The sequence below is a fragment of the Anticarsia gemmatalis genome, chromosome 20 (genome assembly GCF_050436995.1).
Source record: "Anticarsia gemmatalis isolate Benzon Research Colony breed Stoneville strain chromosome 20, ilAntGemm2 primary, whole genome shotgun sequence".
NCBI lineage: Eukaryota > Metazoa > Arthropoda > Insecta > Lepidoptera > Erebidae > Anticarsia > Anticarsia gemmatalis.
In genome coordinates this window covers 666,615-684,142 of record NC_134764.1, presented here as the reverse complement: position 1 = coordinate 684,142, position 17,528 = coordinate 666,615, and the positions used below count along the sequence as shown (strand labels likewise).

General features: G+C 37.6%; 2 protein-coding genes across 7 annotated transcripts in view; one reads left to right on the top strand and one right to left on the bottom strand.

Annotated features, from left to right (window-relative positions):
• Usp32 (Ubiquitin specific protease 32) overlaps positions 1–6,697 on the top strand; it is a 74,669-nt gene extending 67,972 nt beyond the window's left edge. For all 6 annotated transcript variants that reach the window (XM_076127737.1, XM_076127736.1, XM_076127740.1 and 3 more), the window contains exons 26-29: positions 27–266; positions 637–825; positions 1,462–1,631; positions 2,395–6,697. In XM_076127737.1, coding sequence (XP_075983852.1) covers positions 27–266; positions 637–825; positions 1,462–1,631; positions 2,395–2,503 — 708 coding nt within the window. In that variant the 3' untranslated portion in view covers positions 2,504–6,697. The remainder of the gene's footprint in view (positions 1–26; positions 267–636; positions 826–1,461; positions 1,632–2,394) is intronic.
• A 226-nt stretch (positions 6,698–6,923) lies between these two features.
• The window catches only part of Gld (Glucose dehydrogenase), a 40,901-nt gene continuing 30,296 nt past the window's right edge, over positions 6,924–17,528 (bottom strand). Inside the window, exons 2-11 of the mRNA XM_076127741.1 lie at positions 16,133–16,282; positions 12,232–12,352; positions 11,904–12,049; positions 11,363–11,621; positions 10,742–11,003; positions 10,181–10,416; positions 9,559–9,802; positions 8,926–9,190; positions 8,257–8,397; positions 6,924–7,720 (exon numbers count right to left, since the gene is read on the bottom strand). Of these exons, the coding sequence (XP_075983856.1) occupies positions 7,637–7,720; positions 8,257–8,397; positions 8,926–9,190; positions 9,559–9,802; positions 10,181–10,416; positions 10,742–11,003; positions 11,363–11,621; positions 11,904–12,049; positions 12,232–12,352; positions 16,133–16,282 (1,908 nt within the window). The 3' untranslated portion in view covers positions 6,924–7,636. The remainder of the gene's footprint in view (positions 7,721–8,256; positions 8,398–8,925; positions 9,191–9,558; positions 9,803–10,180; positions 10,417–10,741; positions 11,004–11,362; positions 11,622–11,903; positions 12,050–12,231; positions 12,353–16,132; positions 16,283–17,528) is intronic.

Sequence of the window (17,528 nt, the reverse complement as noted above, 5' to 3'; positions counted from 1 at the left end):
TATAACTACGTATATCTCCTCCACAGATAATCCATCTAAAGCGCTTCCAATACGTGAACAACAAATGGATCAAGTCGCAGAAAGTGGTGAACTTCCCGTTCCAAGACTTCGACCCCACAGAGTACCTGGCGTCCGTCCCTCAGGAGACGATCCTGCGGCACTCGGAGATCAGCCAGGGTCTGCGGCGCTCCTCCGTGTTCGTTGACGACACTATATCGGAGTCGGATAGTGATGACAATGAACATACTAGTACGCATAAGGAGAAGGTATTGTGTCTTAAATTTTGTTTAAATACTTTGAAATTTGTATGTAATTAATTTGAGCATGTATCATATGCGTCATGTACAGTTCATAGCGTGCTTTGTCAATGTGTTGCTGCTGTAATACGTACTTGTGATGTATACGCACATTTAGAGACTGACAGTAACAATTGAAAACGTATTTTTAAGTTCGGTTTCATTGAGTTAGAACCTGTCTTCTGTCAGTAGGTAAACTTTATTCGATGCATAGACCTAACTTTTTTACTGATATATGAGAATATTCTGTCATTTCCTCAAGCCTTAATGCGATTTCGTTCTCATATCTATGAAGTAGGTGTTTTGAGTACAATTTTATATCTAACGTTTTGTATTACAGACGAAACCTAAAGAAAAGCCGGAGCGTAAGCGCAAAGGTTCGGTGGAGGTGCGAGGTCGGCAGCGGCTGGAGTCCACCAGCCTGGTGACGACGCCGGTCACGGACGACAACCTGGTGGACTACCACCAGCACCACCTGCTCAACGACCAGGACCCCTTCCACCTCAAGTACCGGCTCTATGCCGTCGTGGTGAGTGACCCAACTGTTCTATGATAAGTAAGTGCAAAGGTTCAGCTGAGGTGTAGTGGTTACCAGTGGCTGAACCGTACCAGCCTGGTGACAACCTGATAGACTAAGATAAGACCATCTGCTCAACATCTAAGATCGCTTCCACTTCAAGTACAGGCTCTATGCCGTTGTGGTAAGTGTATCAAGTGTTCTATGAAGCTGCGAATATCGATTTCGGTGGCAAATAGTAGGCGAAGTGGACTGTATAATAAATTGTAGAATGTATAATGTGTGGACGATAATCGTGTGCTGTGAAATACTAAAGTGGAAGGGCTACAGGGGGTTTCGATCCTCGCGAGTGCCGTGCACACAACCTTCAGTCGTCTGCGGCGCTGGCCCGTGTGCAGGCAGCTCGCCCCGGGCATGCAACTGATAGGATAATTTTATTGTCTGTGTTGTTATTGGACGAGAACAGCTTTTCAATTTGCAACTTTTAGGCTCCAACACGTACTTTAGCGTAATAAAAACAACCGGCCTATAAAGCTGCTAGGATACATGCCACGGCAATTGTAAAAGTATTATCTTTTAAGCATTTCTCTAGTTGAACATATTTTTTTTGGTATCTATAACTTCTAATTGTTATATTTTCCTCCCCAGTCGCACTCGGGTCAGCTGAGCGGCGGGCACTACGTGGCGTACGCGCGCAACCCGTCGGGCGCGTGGCTGTGCTACAACGACAGCTCGTGCCGCGAGCTGGCGCCGGGGCCCGCGCCGCCCATCGACCCCGCCGCCGCCTACCTGCTGTTCTACGAGCGACAGGGACTCAGGTACAAACATCCTGCTTGTCCCTACATACACAATAGCCCCCCTAACACACACATACACTCTATCGCGCATGAAATAACAATCGCGCGTAAAAGAGTGTGCGAGGAGAAAGGAAAGAGCGCGCGCCGCGCTCATCCGTCAAGCCCGCGAAGAAAATTGCTCTCGAAGCGCGCGCCGTCTTTCCCGTGCGTAATCCTGTACGTAGTTAAAAACGTGCGATAGGGTGTGTGTGTAAAGGTAGCCATTGTGTATACTCACTGTTCCCACTCACTCAGAAATACATACATGCAAACCTAACGCTAGTAGCACACATACACATTTACGCACTACGTATAATATGTGTGCGGCCATACATATATGCGTGCGCAATACACAAATGCTTTTCAGTCTATTGACTACCTGCGGACTAAATGGATCGTCGTATGTCTACGAAATCAATGCATATCCATACAGCACATATTCATATGGCAGCAACAAAATCTTACTACTACAATTTCATGATGAAGTTCACAGTTTTTTTTTTAATAATGACACTATAGTCTGAAAACTTACAGGTCAATCTAGATTGCAATTAGTCATTCAGTATTTTTCTTTTAATAAAGGAGCTATACCAAAAAGGCCGCAATCAGCTACATAAGTTTGCGGGTCACTCATGTTCTAAATCCTGGATTTTCGATACTTCCGCCAACTACTTACTTTTCATGCTAGGCTTTCTAGCAAGTGGTTGGTTTACAAATAAACATTCCTGTATTATTCCTCTTTTAGGTACGACGCATACCTGCCGGATATAGACGGCAAGGAGCCCGTAGTCAAAGATCCAGATATCATCGACCCGGACGACACGGACTTGAAGAAAATGTGCTCTATCGTATAGGTAATAAGGTCCATTACTATTTGTGAACAATCCACAGATACTAGAGTATCTACACAAGACATTTGTCCAAGGTTTGAAGGTCGGAGTGTGACTGAGGCGTATAGAGGGACCATAGAGAGGATACGCTCAAAATTCAACATTATTTTGTTAATATGAATGGTGAACTCATAAATTATGCAATATTTATATTTGATTTGTTAATGAAGTCTGTTTTGTTGTGTGTATGCATTCCTATTGTTAGTTCTTTGTAAGACGGTTTTGTTGTTGAAAGGTTGGCAACGTGAGTTATTCTATAAATTTCGTATACCTTTTGGAATAGGCTACTTGATTACGAATGGCCTTGATTAAATGATAACCCATTAATTGTATTGTTCGTATATAACCCAGTAATAAGTATATACCAGTGTGGGAATCTAAACTATTAATTTGTTATCACTTAAAAATTGTTCGATATATCTTTTTGAAACTTTGCGATGCAAAAGTAACCGAATTAGTTCTTTGCAAGTTATACCGTGAAGGCGTACATAATAATATTATTATGCGTTGTTCTTACGGTGGGTAGACAGACGTAGATAAAGTCCATTAAGGAATATTTTTGATGTTAAAATGACGATTTTTTCTATTATAATAATGTTTGGGCTATGCGTTTCAGTGAAGATGTTAACTCGTTGTCAACCTTACTTAAGAACGCTTGGCGGTAAAGGGATAATATAAATAAACTTGTATTAAAATATGACCAGTAATTATATATTTTTATTGGTATTTTCTGTTAACAGTGAAATATATTCGTAATACCGCCGAGTGTTAATTTTTGAATATAATTGAGATCCGTACAGCGTCGTTTAATTTAATGATTTTTGCTATAGTTGACTTATTGATTAGAAATCATTATCTTTACATAAAGATAGTTTGCTTATATAAAATGGCGCTGTAACTCGATGTAAATCTAAAAGTGATATGATATACGTTATTCGAACAAATATGTACGTGTCGGCCGACGCTTAGAGGCACTTGAAGCCGTTCAGAGTCACTCCAAGTCGCTGTAAGTCGCCTAGAGTCACTTTAAGCCGTTTGGAGTCACTCCAAGTCGTTAGGAGCCACTCCAAGCCGGTAATAGCCTCTCCAAGTCACTTGAAGCCGCTCGAAGTCTCTGTGTCGCCAATAGCCACCCAGAGTCGATGTGAGTAGTTTCAAGTCACTCGGAGACGCTCGGAACGGCTTGGAATCGCTCGTAGTGTCGCTGGAAGCCGCTCGGGAATGCTCCGAGTCTTGAAATAGTTTGGAAACGCTCAGAGTGGATTGGAGACTCTTGTAAAAGCTCAGAATGCTTCGTAGTCGCTCGGAATGACTCGGTGTGGCTCGTCATGGCTCGGTGTAGCGTTGTTTTAATATTAATCGAGACTGATGTGATGTTATTGTATATTTACGTGATGTGCTATATTTTACTCATCGGAATATTTTACTATTTATACATATAATACATAATTACATACGATAGACGTTCTGTTGCGTTTTGTATATGTGTATTATAATAAAAGGGATACTTATTATCTAAAAGAAAAATATTGTTTACTAAGAAAAAATAGGGTAGTTGACAAAAATAAAATGCTTTTAAATTTTAGCTTAATTTGCGGCAATTTTCGTTATTGTCTTGTTGGTCAACTATTCTAATACAAATACAAATGCAGCTGCAATACACAAATACAATACACAACAAAATAATAGTAAATAATATAATATATTCTTCTAGTGCTGAAACTATGTTACTATTAATATTACGTGTTATCGGCGGTTTTAGTTCTTTGTTCTAATTGTGAGTTCGCACTCACTTAGAGCGCACTCAAATTAGAGGCGAGAGGAAGCACTTTAATGGCGCTACACTAATTACTTTTATTATTAAGACGGCCTCGCTAGCGCAGTGATTAAGGTAGTCGCCAGGACACTACCACTGTGCTGACAGGTCGTGGTTCGATCCCCACACGGAGCATATTGTCAACAAATAGTTTTTTCGGTCTAGTTGTACTTTGTGTCCATTGTTTGTATAAGGTACTTACGATATGAAAGCAATTCTTAATGTGGGAGTTATTGGTCTTTTTACCCGACTGCCCACGCAAATAAGGGTTACGTGTTTAACTATAACACTATCGAACGAATTATTGGTATGGTCATTATATAAAAGTAATTGTAAATTTGGAGCTCGTGGCTTTGTTAACAGCCGTGTAGATAACAGGCCAGGTTGATTTTATTGGAAAACTATAGCATAAAATCTTAATATAGATGTACTATGAACAGTCCCCAACCCGCACTTGGCCAGCGTATGGACTCAAGGCCTAACCCCTTCCTCATTACGGGAGGAGACCCTTGCCCAGCAGTGGGACATAAATGGGTTAGTATTTATTATAAATAATAATAAATCATTTATTCAAATCACTTAATTTCATACAATATAAATTAAATTACGTCTAAAAACTAGTTGACTACTTGATTATGAAAGGTTATAGATGTCGCCACTGTAGCACTTCCTCACGCCTCTAACCTGAAGGTGCTGTTATTATTTTTATATTATAATTAGTACAGCTTAGGACACAATGTCGTAATGCTTAAAATTCTAGTGAGATATGATGTATAAGTATTAGATGTATGTTTTAAGTAATTATTCATTGATATTATGTGCGCGCGGTCTTGTTATAACGATGACGTGGTCAACAGTTTTATGTAACGTTATGATTTTAATAACAGTTATTTTTATTATAACGTGTCTTTAACTGTTGTGTTTATGCTTTCGGAGATTTTATTGTTATTTCTTGAGATGTTAGCTGGCATTTTCGTAGTATACTTTAGTTAAATTTATTAATTGAATATTTAATGGATAACAAGATTATTTTTTTGGTGAAACAAATAATTAAAATAAATATTCGACTTTAATAAATTGTTGCTTATTTCACGTTTGTTTATTGTACGTTTTGAATTTCACAAATTAATAGATTTTTTTTCGTATTTTTCAGCTTGTATGTAATAACTTTATCATAATAATTTATAAAAATAATAAAACCTTAATATTTGACTACGATTATGAAACTTATAATGAGGGCATTAAGCTACATTATTCAACAATAAAGTTATCCTCATTCATCATAAGACCGCGCGCACTACATTGTTTATGCACACACATAAGTGTATGTATTTACACACATGAGTGTGTGTGTCAGGGAGAGTTATAATTAAGGCATGTGTACATTGTAAACGATTATTTTCATATATATACATAATATACGACGCCGTGCCATCGATTTCACCGCATATCTATGTACTATACTATACCAAAGCACTTGCACCCTTCACATATTATTATTAGCTAATGTGTTTATACGAATATGATCATGAAATACACCTTGGAGCATTGGTTAAGGTAGTCAACACGCCGTTTCTATTGTGCGTGTGGGTTGGGGGTTTGATTCCCAACTTGGAGCATTTTTTTATATCAAGCTTATAGCACATGTGGCATACAATTTGTTTGTTCAATTAATTGCTTAACAAGTTTAATTTTAACGCAGATATTGTATTCTTTAATTTAAAAAAGGTGATAAGTAAACTATCCTCTATAGAAAAAACAGCAAATTTATACAATTTTAAAATTTGCCCTAATTTATAATAGTCAGTGGTCATATTCGTAGAAATGTTTCTTATTACAACAAGACAATACTTAATCCAACATTAGAGAAATCATCACGTATTGCGACTTATGTGACTATCTAGTGCAATGGTTCCCAACCAGTGGTCCGTGAACCACCAATGGTCCTCGGAAGTCAAAATATGGTCCGCCAATCATCTTAAAATTTAAAATTTTCAGGATGATAATTATTATTTTTAATATTCTTACATAGTGGTCCCTGCCAACAAGAATAAAATAAAAATAGTCCCGGACTAAGAAAAGGTTGGGAACCCCTGGTCTAGTGACTAACAGTCGCATCTCATTGTTGTAATAAGCCTTTCATAACATTAGCTTTCAAAACAACGATAACAATACGACTGCCGTTGCTTAATCGCATACAATATGTTGTCTATATATAATTATATTTGTGTTAAACGAGCACTGGTTTGTACGCGTACACGAACACGCGCTCGTGTACGTCATTGTTATCCAGTTAAGTATTCTCAATATCCCTGTGCAATAAAGAATTTCTTTTATATGTAGTTTTGACGTTTTACTTATCAAATTACCTGTTACTTATTTGATGTATTTATTGTCATAGCTTTAAAACACCAGCGTTGCTTTTTGTTAAATAGAGTGCAGGAATTAGCGTGAACTTGCTTTTTACTTTCAAATGCTCGACGTTACGGCGCAGGTTACACTGGCCATGGTCATAAGTTGAATGCGAAGAGAAACCTCAGGTATTTCAGGGTAAGACGAAGAAAGGCATTCCAAAGGAAATGTAGATTTTTATTTATAAAAAACATTTATTACATAAAAATACCTAAATCTAATGTAGTTTATAAATTACACGCTTGCTTACAAAACATTTGCACTATCACTTAATGTATTCTCGTATTTTTTGACCATAATTCTATGGTTTGTCGGTTTGTGTGCAATAATTTTGTATGCAAGTAAACTTAACACCAATCTGTAGAAGAGTTTAAAATACAAATAAATACTAATTTGTACAGTAACGCAGTGCGTTTGGAGAATAACTAATACTTTATATGTCACAGAAAGAAGACAACAACAATAAACTTAAGAGTTGAACTGTTGTTGTTGAAAAAAGATTTTAGGATAGGTTGTAAAATTGTTGCTTATTCAACGATTGCTTTTCTTACTATTGAACAATGTTTTTAATATTAATATAAGTTATAAATTGATATGGTTTTAAAATAGTAAAAAAGCATGGTGTCTCTGAAAAATTACACAATTCAGATTCTTGCGTGAATGTTCTTGATTTGCGTTACATAGTAAATCTTGGGTTGAGGCTAAAAAAAAATAATTTAGGACGCTTGTTTAAATATCAAGTTTCATATTTCCTGTGACAGAAGTATTTGTAGTATAAAAAGGCAGTATGTACAGTATTACGATCTAGTGGCAGTGCTTACGAGCTAATTATGTGGGGTGAGAACAGCACCCTGATGTATGGGGGTGCATCAGGCCCACCGCCACGAGGGTTGTTGTGTGTCGCTCGCTTGTAGCGTGTTGGAGATGCCGCCGTGAGTCAGCGGGTATGGGACCTGTGGAAACACGTCAACTTTATAAATCTCGGACTAGGAATCCAAACTAAGCAGAGCTTGTACTATGGTAACCAAGTAACTGATAAACATACTTATATTTTTCCTAATTTCTTTAAAAAAAGACCACTCCCGCACTAGAATTTCTCTTGTGTCGCGGGGACTCTCAAACATACAAACAACGGACACAAAGTACAACCAGACTCGAAACAATTATTTGTGGATCGCACAAATAATTGTTCCGTAAGCCGTCTCATAGCAGAATTTTCCTGGTAGAATTAATGACGAAGACGTCTCATGGTAGAATTTTCCTGGTAGATTTATTCATGAAGACGACTCATGGTAGAATTTTCCTAGTAGATTTAATGATGAAAACGTCACGTGGTAGAATTTTCCAGGTAGATTTCACGATGTAGACGTCACATAGTAGAATTTTTCTGGTAGATTCTATGTAAAAGGCGTTACAAGGTAGGCTTTTCCTGGCAGATTTAAAGTAATCTGTTTTACTGAATTGAAGTATTTTTAAAAGATTGATTTACCTGTGCATGCGAAAGCCACCTCTGCTTGACGAAGTCGGCGGCCCTCTCCCCGATCATGACGGCGGGCGCGTTGGTGTTCCCCGACACCACGCGCGGCATCACGCTCGCGTCCGCCACACGTAGGCGGTCTATACCTTGTACCTGGGGAAATATAATAATAACGGCATTAGGAGATGGGAGAGAATAATATTGTACGCAATGTTGTATGCAACGGGTCTTGAGCACGATTGAAAATTAAAATTTAAGATACATGGGCCTGTGACCACGGTCGATGCAATTCGATCAAAACTTTAGGTACACCTTATTTTTTCATTTTAGCGTTTGAGACCCGTTAAAGATCATTAATTGATGGGGGAGAAGATTATATTTACTTGTGTTCTATTTACGTAACAATAAAATAAATACTGGTTTAGTTGACGTAACTGCGTCAATCTGAGACTATTAAATATGTTTTTAGTTATATGAATGCAACCTTAAATACATATTGACACATAGAGACTCAATCATGTCTCAAAACACTGTTATTCCTTTGTTTCGTAAAATCAATACTTATTGTTTCCATGAGAGGTCGACTATTCAACCACCAAGCAATTACTGGCAATAAGTCATGTCGTGCCATTTCAACACCTGGAGATAAATCAGAATTAGATACCAATATAACAAACATACCTGCAACAAATTGTCAACGACAGCAGTAGGGTCTCCCCTAGGGCCCATCTTGCAGGACCCAGCCTGATGGTTCTCTGGTCCAGTCTGCATCCTCACGGCACACTCCCAGTAGGCGTCGCATCCGAACTTGAGGTTCTCGCAGCCCTTCACCGGCGTCTTGTCCAGCTTCACGCCGAAACGACGGAGTGCCTTCGTCTCGGATAACTTGATGGCGAACTTAATGCCTTCGATCAAGGTTTTCACGTCGTCTGGGTGAGTTAGGTAGCTGAAATGATGGGAGATAAGTTTTTAGTAAGACAGTTTCATCTCGAGGTAATTGGCTTCATGGCTGATTCATAATAAGATGACACCTTGACTTGACTAACATTTGGCCGTAGTTGTTAAAGCTAATTAATGAGAATACTATACAAAATTCCAACAAAAAATCCATAATACTCCATCAGTCCGAATGTGGCAAGGTTTACCAATACGATCGGCGACGGCTCACGATCATAACCTCAACGTCTCTTGGAAATATTTTTTTGCACTGAACAGCTGATGATTAAACCCGAAACTTCTGCGTAACGGTCGCACTAACTACCACTGCACCATAGAAGCAAGTAGATGCAAAAGAACAAAGGTCTTCAAACTAACTTGGCATATATCTTAGGATAGTCCAGCGGATCAGCAGACTTGATCTCCAGCCGGCCTCTGCTCTTGGGATGCAGCACGGTGGGTATGATCTGTATGGTCCTGGAGCCGTTGTCGAGCCTCTCCCCCACCATGCCGGTCTTGGCGCAGTCAGCCAGGAAGCCGCCAAAGAACAGCTGGATGTCGGGGTCGTCGTCCTCGGGGTTCGCGTACTTTGTGTTTATGAATGCTGTCACTTCAGATATACCTGGAAATTGTGCAAGAATAAAAGTATGAAATATCATGAACCTTCTGAATTTATGGCTTTTGCAGTTCTGATGTGAAAAATTATGAGCCTTCTGAATATTTACTTCCATTTTTTCACAACTTTTGAAGTAACTTGTAATAATAATGATGACTTTTCCTAAAATACCGTTTTTGAGGAGATGCAAAGTTTCCAACGGCCAAGGTCTTAACTTCTTCCTCATTACGACGGATACGAAGTGCAACAGTTAAAATAAATTTTAAGGAAGAAGAGTTTCAAAGAAACTTACCCTTATACATATAAAAGGGCAGGGCAGCTAGGAGGTAGCAGCACAAATGCCAAGATTTTAGAATATAGTAAGCAGTGTCTAGTTTAACTCACCCGTGCCAGACATGAGTCCATCTCTAAACAGCAGGTACTCCATGGCAGTGGCCCAGTTGAGCGGCGCAGTGTTGTTGTCGCTGACGGAGAAGCCGAGGAAGTGTGCCACGTGGTTGTGCAGGTTGCGTCCCACGCCGGGCAGCTTGTGCACCAGTTTCACTCCCGCGCGAGTTAATACTTCAGGGTCGCCCACACCGCTCAGTTGGAGGATTTGGGGAGAGCCTACTGCGCCGGCGCTGTGGAAGTATAGTGAAACAGTATTTAAATGAGAAAGTGGTACTAATGCACTTTTACGTGAACTCAAGCAAATCAATCCAGGCAACTCGAATCCAGAGCCTTTTTAGATTTTGACAGAAAATATTTTTGCGCATACGTTGATTGCAACTTAGGTCGTTCTTTGAGGCTAAGTATGAAAATAATGACAATGGAAATTGTGTGATGAAGTAGGCTCTGCTAGGATGACGATGCTATTAAAACCACATTTCGTATAAAAACTTGAACGGAATGAAGAATATAATATCTTCACACCACACATCCCTATGAAAAAGTACTATTGCTTACCTCAAAATAATCTCATTATTAGCAAATATAGTTTCAGTGCCGCCATAGCTGTTCCTCACTTCGACAGCATACGCCTGCCTCGTGGTCTGATTGATGAGGATCCTGGAGACGGTCGCGTTCAGCATCACGTGGAGGTTGGCGCGGTGCTTGGCTGGCCGGAGGAAGGCGCGCGCTACTGACAGACGGGAGCCGTTGCGGTTTGTCGTCTGAGCTATTGCGAAGCCTGTGTGATGAGCGCCGTTGAGATCACGCTGTTTGTAGCCTGCGAAAATTAGGTTTGAAGATGTAAATGGTGGTTATGTTATTTTAAAAGAAAGATCAACTTTATTAATGATTGGGTAACCAAAGGTCCCATGTAAGTAACGAATGTATGCGACGAGAGACGTGAAACAATTTAGTGTGCGACAGTTTTAATTAATAGCCTTATTGGTTGTTCAAATAGTAATTGTTTAGTCTGGAGCCGCATGGTTTAGTCTACCAGACTATATTGCTGTCGTTCACCCATTTAAATGAGACTAGTAATGAAAAGAGTACCATCCTTTTAGCTGTTGAAACAGAATAACCTACTAATAAATTCCCAATCAAAACACAAAACTTTCATCTCAACTTCTCAAAACTTACCTAATTCTTCCCCAGCCTTAACAATCCCGTAACTAAGTGGCGGGTGGTAAGGGAACTGTGCTACAGTGAGGGGTCCTCCCGTCGCATGGTACCCTTCATCCATCTCCTTCAGCTGCTTGTTGTCCTCAGACTTGAGGAAGTAGGGCAGCACGTCGTCGTAGGCCCAGCCCTCGTTGCCGGCAGCCGCCCACGCGTCGTAGTCGTGCCGGGAGCCGCGGATGTACATCATGCCGTTCATTACTGAGGTACCGCCTAGGACCTGCAAGGTCGTGAAGGATTTTATGACTTTAACAGTGTGGGAAAGATTTGTTAAATAAATAGGTTTATGTATTTGGTTAGATGATCCACAGTTTATTATATTGTTTGAAAGAGATGTCAAATGGTGACATAACGGGTATAAAAATAGTAATGTGATCTAAAACTAGTTCTAGTTTTAGCTAAACACTGCCTGAACAAGTCAAGCGGATACAATTTGTTGGCGATTGCTATGTCCAGATTAAAGAACAGTTCTTTGTTTCGTTGGTATTTCTAACAGTTTTACCTTTCCTCTAGGCCAGTAACACTTTCTATCCTTTTCTCCGAGACAGGCAGCGGGTTCTGATTCCGTCTGGTATCCCCAATCAATACTGGACCCTATGAAGTTCAGAAACATGGATGGAACTTGTGCTCCTGTTGGTTCATCGAAACCTGCAACCATTAATTTCCACTTATAGAGCACATAAAAAATCTAGTTTGATGTTGGTCAAATACATATTTCTTGAGAAACCTTTGTAGAAAAAAGTTGTTTTAGCAATTCGACTGATTACCACTCCCTTCCTCCGTGTTTTTCCATATCGCATAGAAAACAAATACTTTACACTGTTACACACCTGCTTCTAACAACAGTACTCTCCACTCGGGTACTTCAGACAGTCTGGCGGCCACCACGGAACCCGCCGACCCCCCTCCGATCACGATGAAGTCGTACACCGAGTCCATGTGACGACGGAACTGGAAAAAAACAGGTTAATTAATTTAACTGTTATATAGAGACATCGAAATTAAATATTGCGTGCCTAAGAGTTATTTTAACTACTTAGTCATTGCTTGTCTTTGTGATGAATTTAAGGTTACCCTTTGGTCATTCCGAGAGGAGACCCTTGCCCAGTAGTGGAACTGTCACTTTTATTATTAAAGATAAGCTCCATTATAATTTAACAAACATTATCGTTTCATAGAACACCAATCAGTTGATAGCCGAAAGAAAGCAATAAAACATATATGTTAATGTAGTTAAGGTTTAACGTAACCTAACACTAAAGTTAAAACGAAAGAAGGAAATAAATAAATCGTAATAAAACGTCCGTATTGTGTAATTCTGCTGATGCTGAAACTGACCACAAGCGCGATAGTAGTCAGAGCTGTTTCTCGACTGTGGTCAGATATGCGGTCATGCGGCTAACTCAGTTAATCCGAATATTATCCTCATTAGAAAATTCTCACAAACTTTTTCTACTAAGTACAGAAGTTGGTTTAAGTAATACTTTAATTTTCGGTCAATTTTATTCATTAAAACTGTCCTACTATGTACAAAATTGTCTATTGCACAGATTCGATTGATATCGAAAACTCTTTTTTTATTAGTGTTACTTATTTATTCTAACTTGTACGACTAAATACATATTTTTTTTAAGCAGTCTGCCACTTGCGATTTTTTTGGGAATTTAACGTATGCAGCCAAAAAATATATTTCACTTAGGCTAGTTTTTTATGTCTATAAAAAAGTTTAACAAAAAGTTAGAATTAATTGAATTACGTGCAGTAACGTACGTGTTACTAATTTTAGGCGAAACTTTTTCATACCTAAGGTTCGTGTAAAATTATTGAACTATACATTTAAGCATTCATACTTTATTTGCATGTTAAAAAATTAAATATCCTAATTAACTGTTAACTGATTACGAAATACAGAAGACGTGTCAATTATATTACTATGCTATAAGTCACCTATAAATCACGTTGTTAAAATCTTCAGGAAATCATCATATAGACAATTAAAATACTAAAATAATATAAATTAAATATTCGGAAGTCAATTCTAACGAGGTTAATAACAATAAAACTGAACTTTCATTCGTAACAGCTAATAGCTAATAATTATAACAGTTATTAGTTGTTCTTCAAAGGCGCTATTACTTCCTCATAACAACGACACACACTCACCTCTAGCCGATATCATAACGTTATAACATGTTATTAACAATAAAATGTCTGACATAATTGCTGCTATTTCATAGGATAATAGTTATAATAGAATAGGTAGCCTAGAGTTTAAAATTTATTTCTTTTAGATATTATTGAAATGGTGTCCTAGAATAATATAGTTTATATAAGTGTTGTGATGAAATGCCGCTGTTTTTTTATTAATTTAGTATCCCGATACTCTAAATCTAACAGGCAAGCTTCCAAAAATTCGCATATAATAAGGTTATTGGTTTAATAAATGATGTAGATAGCATTATATGTAAACTAGCCCTAGAATTATGTGTGTGTCTGATGAAACCAAATGTAAACATTAACTATTAATTAAATGAAATATATAAATTATTAAAAGTAAAACATATAGGGAGTGCAATATGTATAAGTATGTAGTGCTCCTTTGCATCTGCCGTCCAAACCAATTAATTTTATTTAAACACGCAGGCACTAAATAATGCAAGTAATTATTACTATTTTTTTATTAACATTTACCATCTTGATTGACAGCAGGAACTATCTAATTCAATTAGTAAAAATCACAATTAAAAAAATCTAGAACATTACTTAATAACTGTTTTTCACTTTCCAACGATGACTTGTCTTCACTACTTGGAGTTTGCATAGTCCGGTCGTTAGATGGCGTTGTACTGTCACGACACAACATCACGACTGCTTTCCTTATTACTGGATATTCTTTGATTGTTTGATTGATGTTTAATATGCAATATGATTGAGAATTGCTTTACGGAGATGATGCAGTTATGGTTGTGAGAAAAAGCTCGTGAGGAAAGTTAGAAGGTAAAAGTCCTGAAGAGCGTATATAGTCCGGTCAAATTAGACCAAAAAATCAGTAAACCCACGACAAATTCAGGGGAAGCTGAAAATTCTTAAAATTGTTTAAATTATAATTATAAACATTGTCTTAAAAGTCCCAACCGATCCCATGTAAGGAAAAAATTTTAGCGGGGTAATAAGGTCCAAAAAATGAGTTTTTCGCGATTTTCTTGAAAACGGTAAGTTTTATCGCAAAATTACCCCAGACATAATTTGTAGATCAGGGAATTTCCTATAAAAAAGGTATCAATAATTTTTTCCCTAAAAGCCACCGCTTCTGAGATATAACGATGCAAAAAATTGCGAGCGTCATAATACACTCACACACTACTTCAACTTGCTTTAGCAATTATAATATTAAAAGAAGTTGAAATCGATGACATCATGGATGCTGATTTAATAATTAATATCGAAAATATAGTAGATAAAATTTTTTCATACAATGATATTGAAAATGATGAAATATCTGGAGCTTTACTTAATAAACTGAATCAAAAACTTAAGGATTATGAGGAACGAGGACCAACAGCGAAACTTTGGATTCAATATTTTTATATGGTTTCAATTCTTAAAGAGTTTTTAAGAGCTGAACGTATGGGGGATTGGAAAGCTCATTTAAACTGCGTCAAAGAAATGCTTCCTTACTTTCACGCGTCTGGACATTTTCCGTATGCTAAGTCTGCACACCTATACTTGCAGGATATGCTACAATTAGAGAATTTCATAGATCCTGAAGTCTATAAAAAATTTTCAGAAGGATTCTTCACTGTGAGACGTTCAGACAAATTAAGCTGTGGCACTTCAACGGACATGGTAATTGAGCAGTCTATGATGAAAGCTATGAAGACAGATGGAGGTATTGCTCGAGGAAGAAGCACAAAACAGAGTGTCATAAGTAAATGGGTTTATAGTATGCATGCAATGAATACAGTTTGTGAAAAATTAGAAGATCTGGCTAATGTTAGGATGGATACGACCGAGCAGCATGTTGATGCAAGTGATTCACGAGTAAAAAAAGATGCTAAAGGCTTACGAAAACTTTTGGAATGGTTCTCAATACATAATCCTTTTCCAGAGGTTTTGCATCGTTATATCTCAGAAGCGGTGGCTTTTAGGGAAAAAATTATTGATACCTTTTTTATAGGAAATTCCCTGATCTACAAATTATGTCTGGGGTAATTTTGCGATAAAACTTACCGTTTTCAAGAAAATCGCGAAAAACTCATTTTTTGGACCTTATTACCCCGCTAAATTTTTTTCCTTACATGGGATCGGTTGGGACTTTTAAGACAATGTGTATAATTATAATTTAAACAATTTTAAGAATTTTCAGCTTCCCCTGAATTTGTCGTGGGTCAAATGTCTAAATTGACCGGAGTAATAGTTGTGAAACCTATCTGTTTATCAACGGTCAAGTTTAATTCAGTTTAAGCAAAGATTTCAGCTTTCATAAAGTAATATTATTAGCGTTTGAGACAATTAGCTAATGACCTCAAACAAAAATCAATGTAAATACATATATTTAAGCGCACTAAGGTCAATCAGGTAATGTGACGAGGAAGTTTAAAAGTTTGGGGTTAAACTGTATCAAATGTTAGTGGCTCTTCGTTGAGAGAAGATTGATGTTTTTAAAGGAGAGAGTTTTTTTTTTCATAAATTTTGAACCCATGACTATGGGGAGTTGCGACATGTTCTTACTTGTGTTCTTCCACAAGGGTCTTCCAAATCACACTGACTCCTGAGGAACACCTCGAGCAGTCCCATGAACAGCATGAAGGCGCCTCCACCGCACGTGGAGGCCAGCGTCGGGCCCGGCTGCGTCATCGGACAGTCGCACGTCAACGCCATCTAGTACAAAGAGATGACAATTATAATATGGTACTGAATTTGAAAATTGAAAGAAAAAAATATTTATCAGTAAAAGTACGGCGTTTTTTAAAATAATATTTTCTCTTTTATTACATACTCATACATTTATTATTTAAATTATCTATGAAGAATGTTTTACTTTAAACCTAAATTACTTATACTATTCTTATATACTTCGATATTTATCAGAAGAATTAAGAAGAAATTAGAAATTTTATAAAAAGTAACGCTGCTGAAAAACTGGCCAAAAACGTAAGTTTTCTCTGGTTTAGGTAACGTTTAAGATCCAGAATTAAACATTTAATTACTGCAATTTTTAAGTACATATTACCAATCCTAAGCAGTCAAAATACTTCAACCACTTATGGATTAATTATGTTCTTGTACACGACGATCAAACTTTTCGTACGAGAGGACTCGCGCAGGTCAGTTTATAACAGAAAGACATATCTATACTTATAATAAATCTGTAGAGAGGTAAATTCTGTACATTGAATATATTTAAAAAAAAACCAATGGTGGGTGTTTAGTAACGGATACTGATACCAAATCTGCAATTTATAATTTTCTTTTCTGTCTGTCTGTCTGTCCTCCGTCTGTATGTGTCGCTATCACGTAAAAACTACCGGATAGAATGCACTGAAATTTGGTATATGCATAGAATAAGTAGTGGAGCAACTTCTGGGATACTTTTTAGAGCATAAAATTTCATAGATTTTTAGAAAATTGAAAAAAATACGTAGAAATCGTTTGAACCTGCGTTTCCCTATAGAGACCATAGATGGCGTTGCAATCTATTTCACAACATTGGCATAGTTAACGCGGCGCCGGCCGTATCGATACCTGTTGTTTGCACCAACCAATAGATGGCGTTATAGTCCGCAACAAAGCATGTTTTTCCTAATTAATTTATTTTGATGGCTTTATTGTAAAAAAAATACCTTTGAAACAGGCTATACATTTATAAGATTTTCAAACATAAATGTTGTATGATATATTACACAAAAATGTTGGTTTACGTGGGTCCGGTGCGGTCGGGATATCCTAGATGGCAAACCGAGTAATTTCGTTTGTTGTCGTTGTTCGCCGCAACTAACAGATGGCGTTGTAGTTCGTAACACAACCAAATTTAATTGGTTGCATTAAGGAAATAAATTGGATAGCTATGAAACAGACTATGTGGTAAGTTTCAAAAAATAAACAACGGATGATATATAAAAAATAA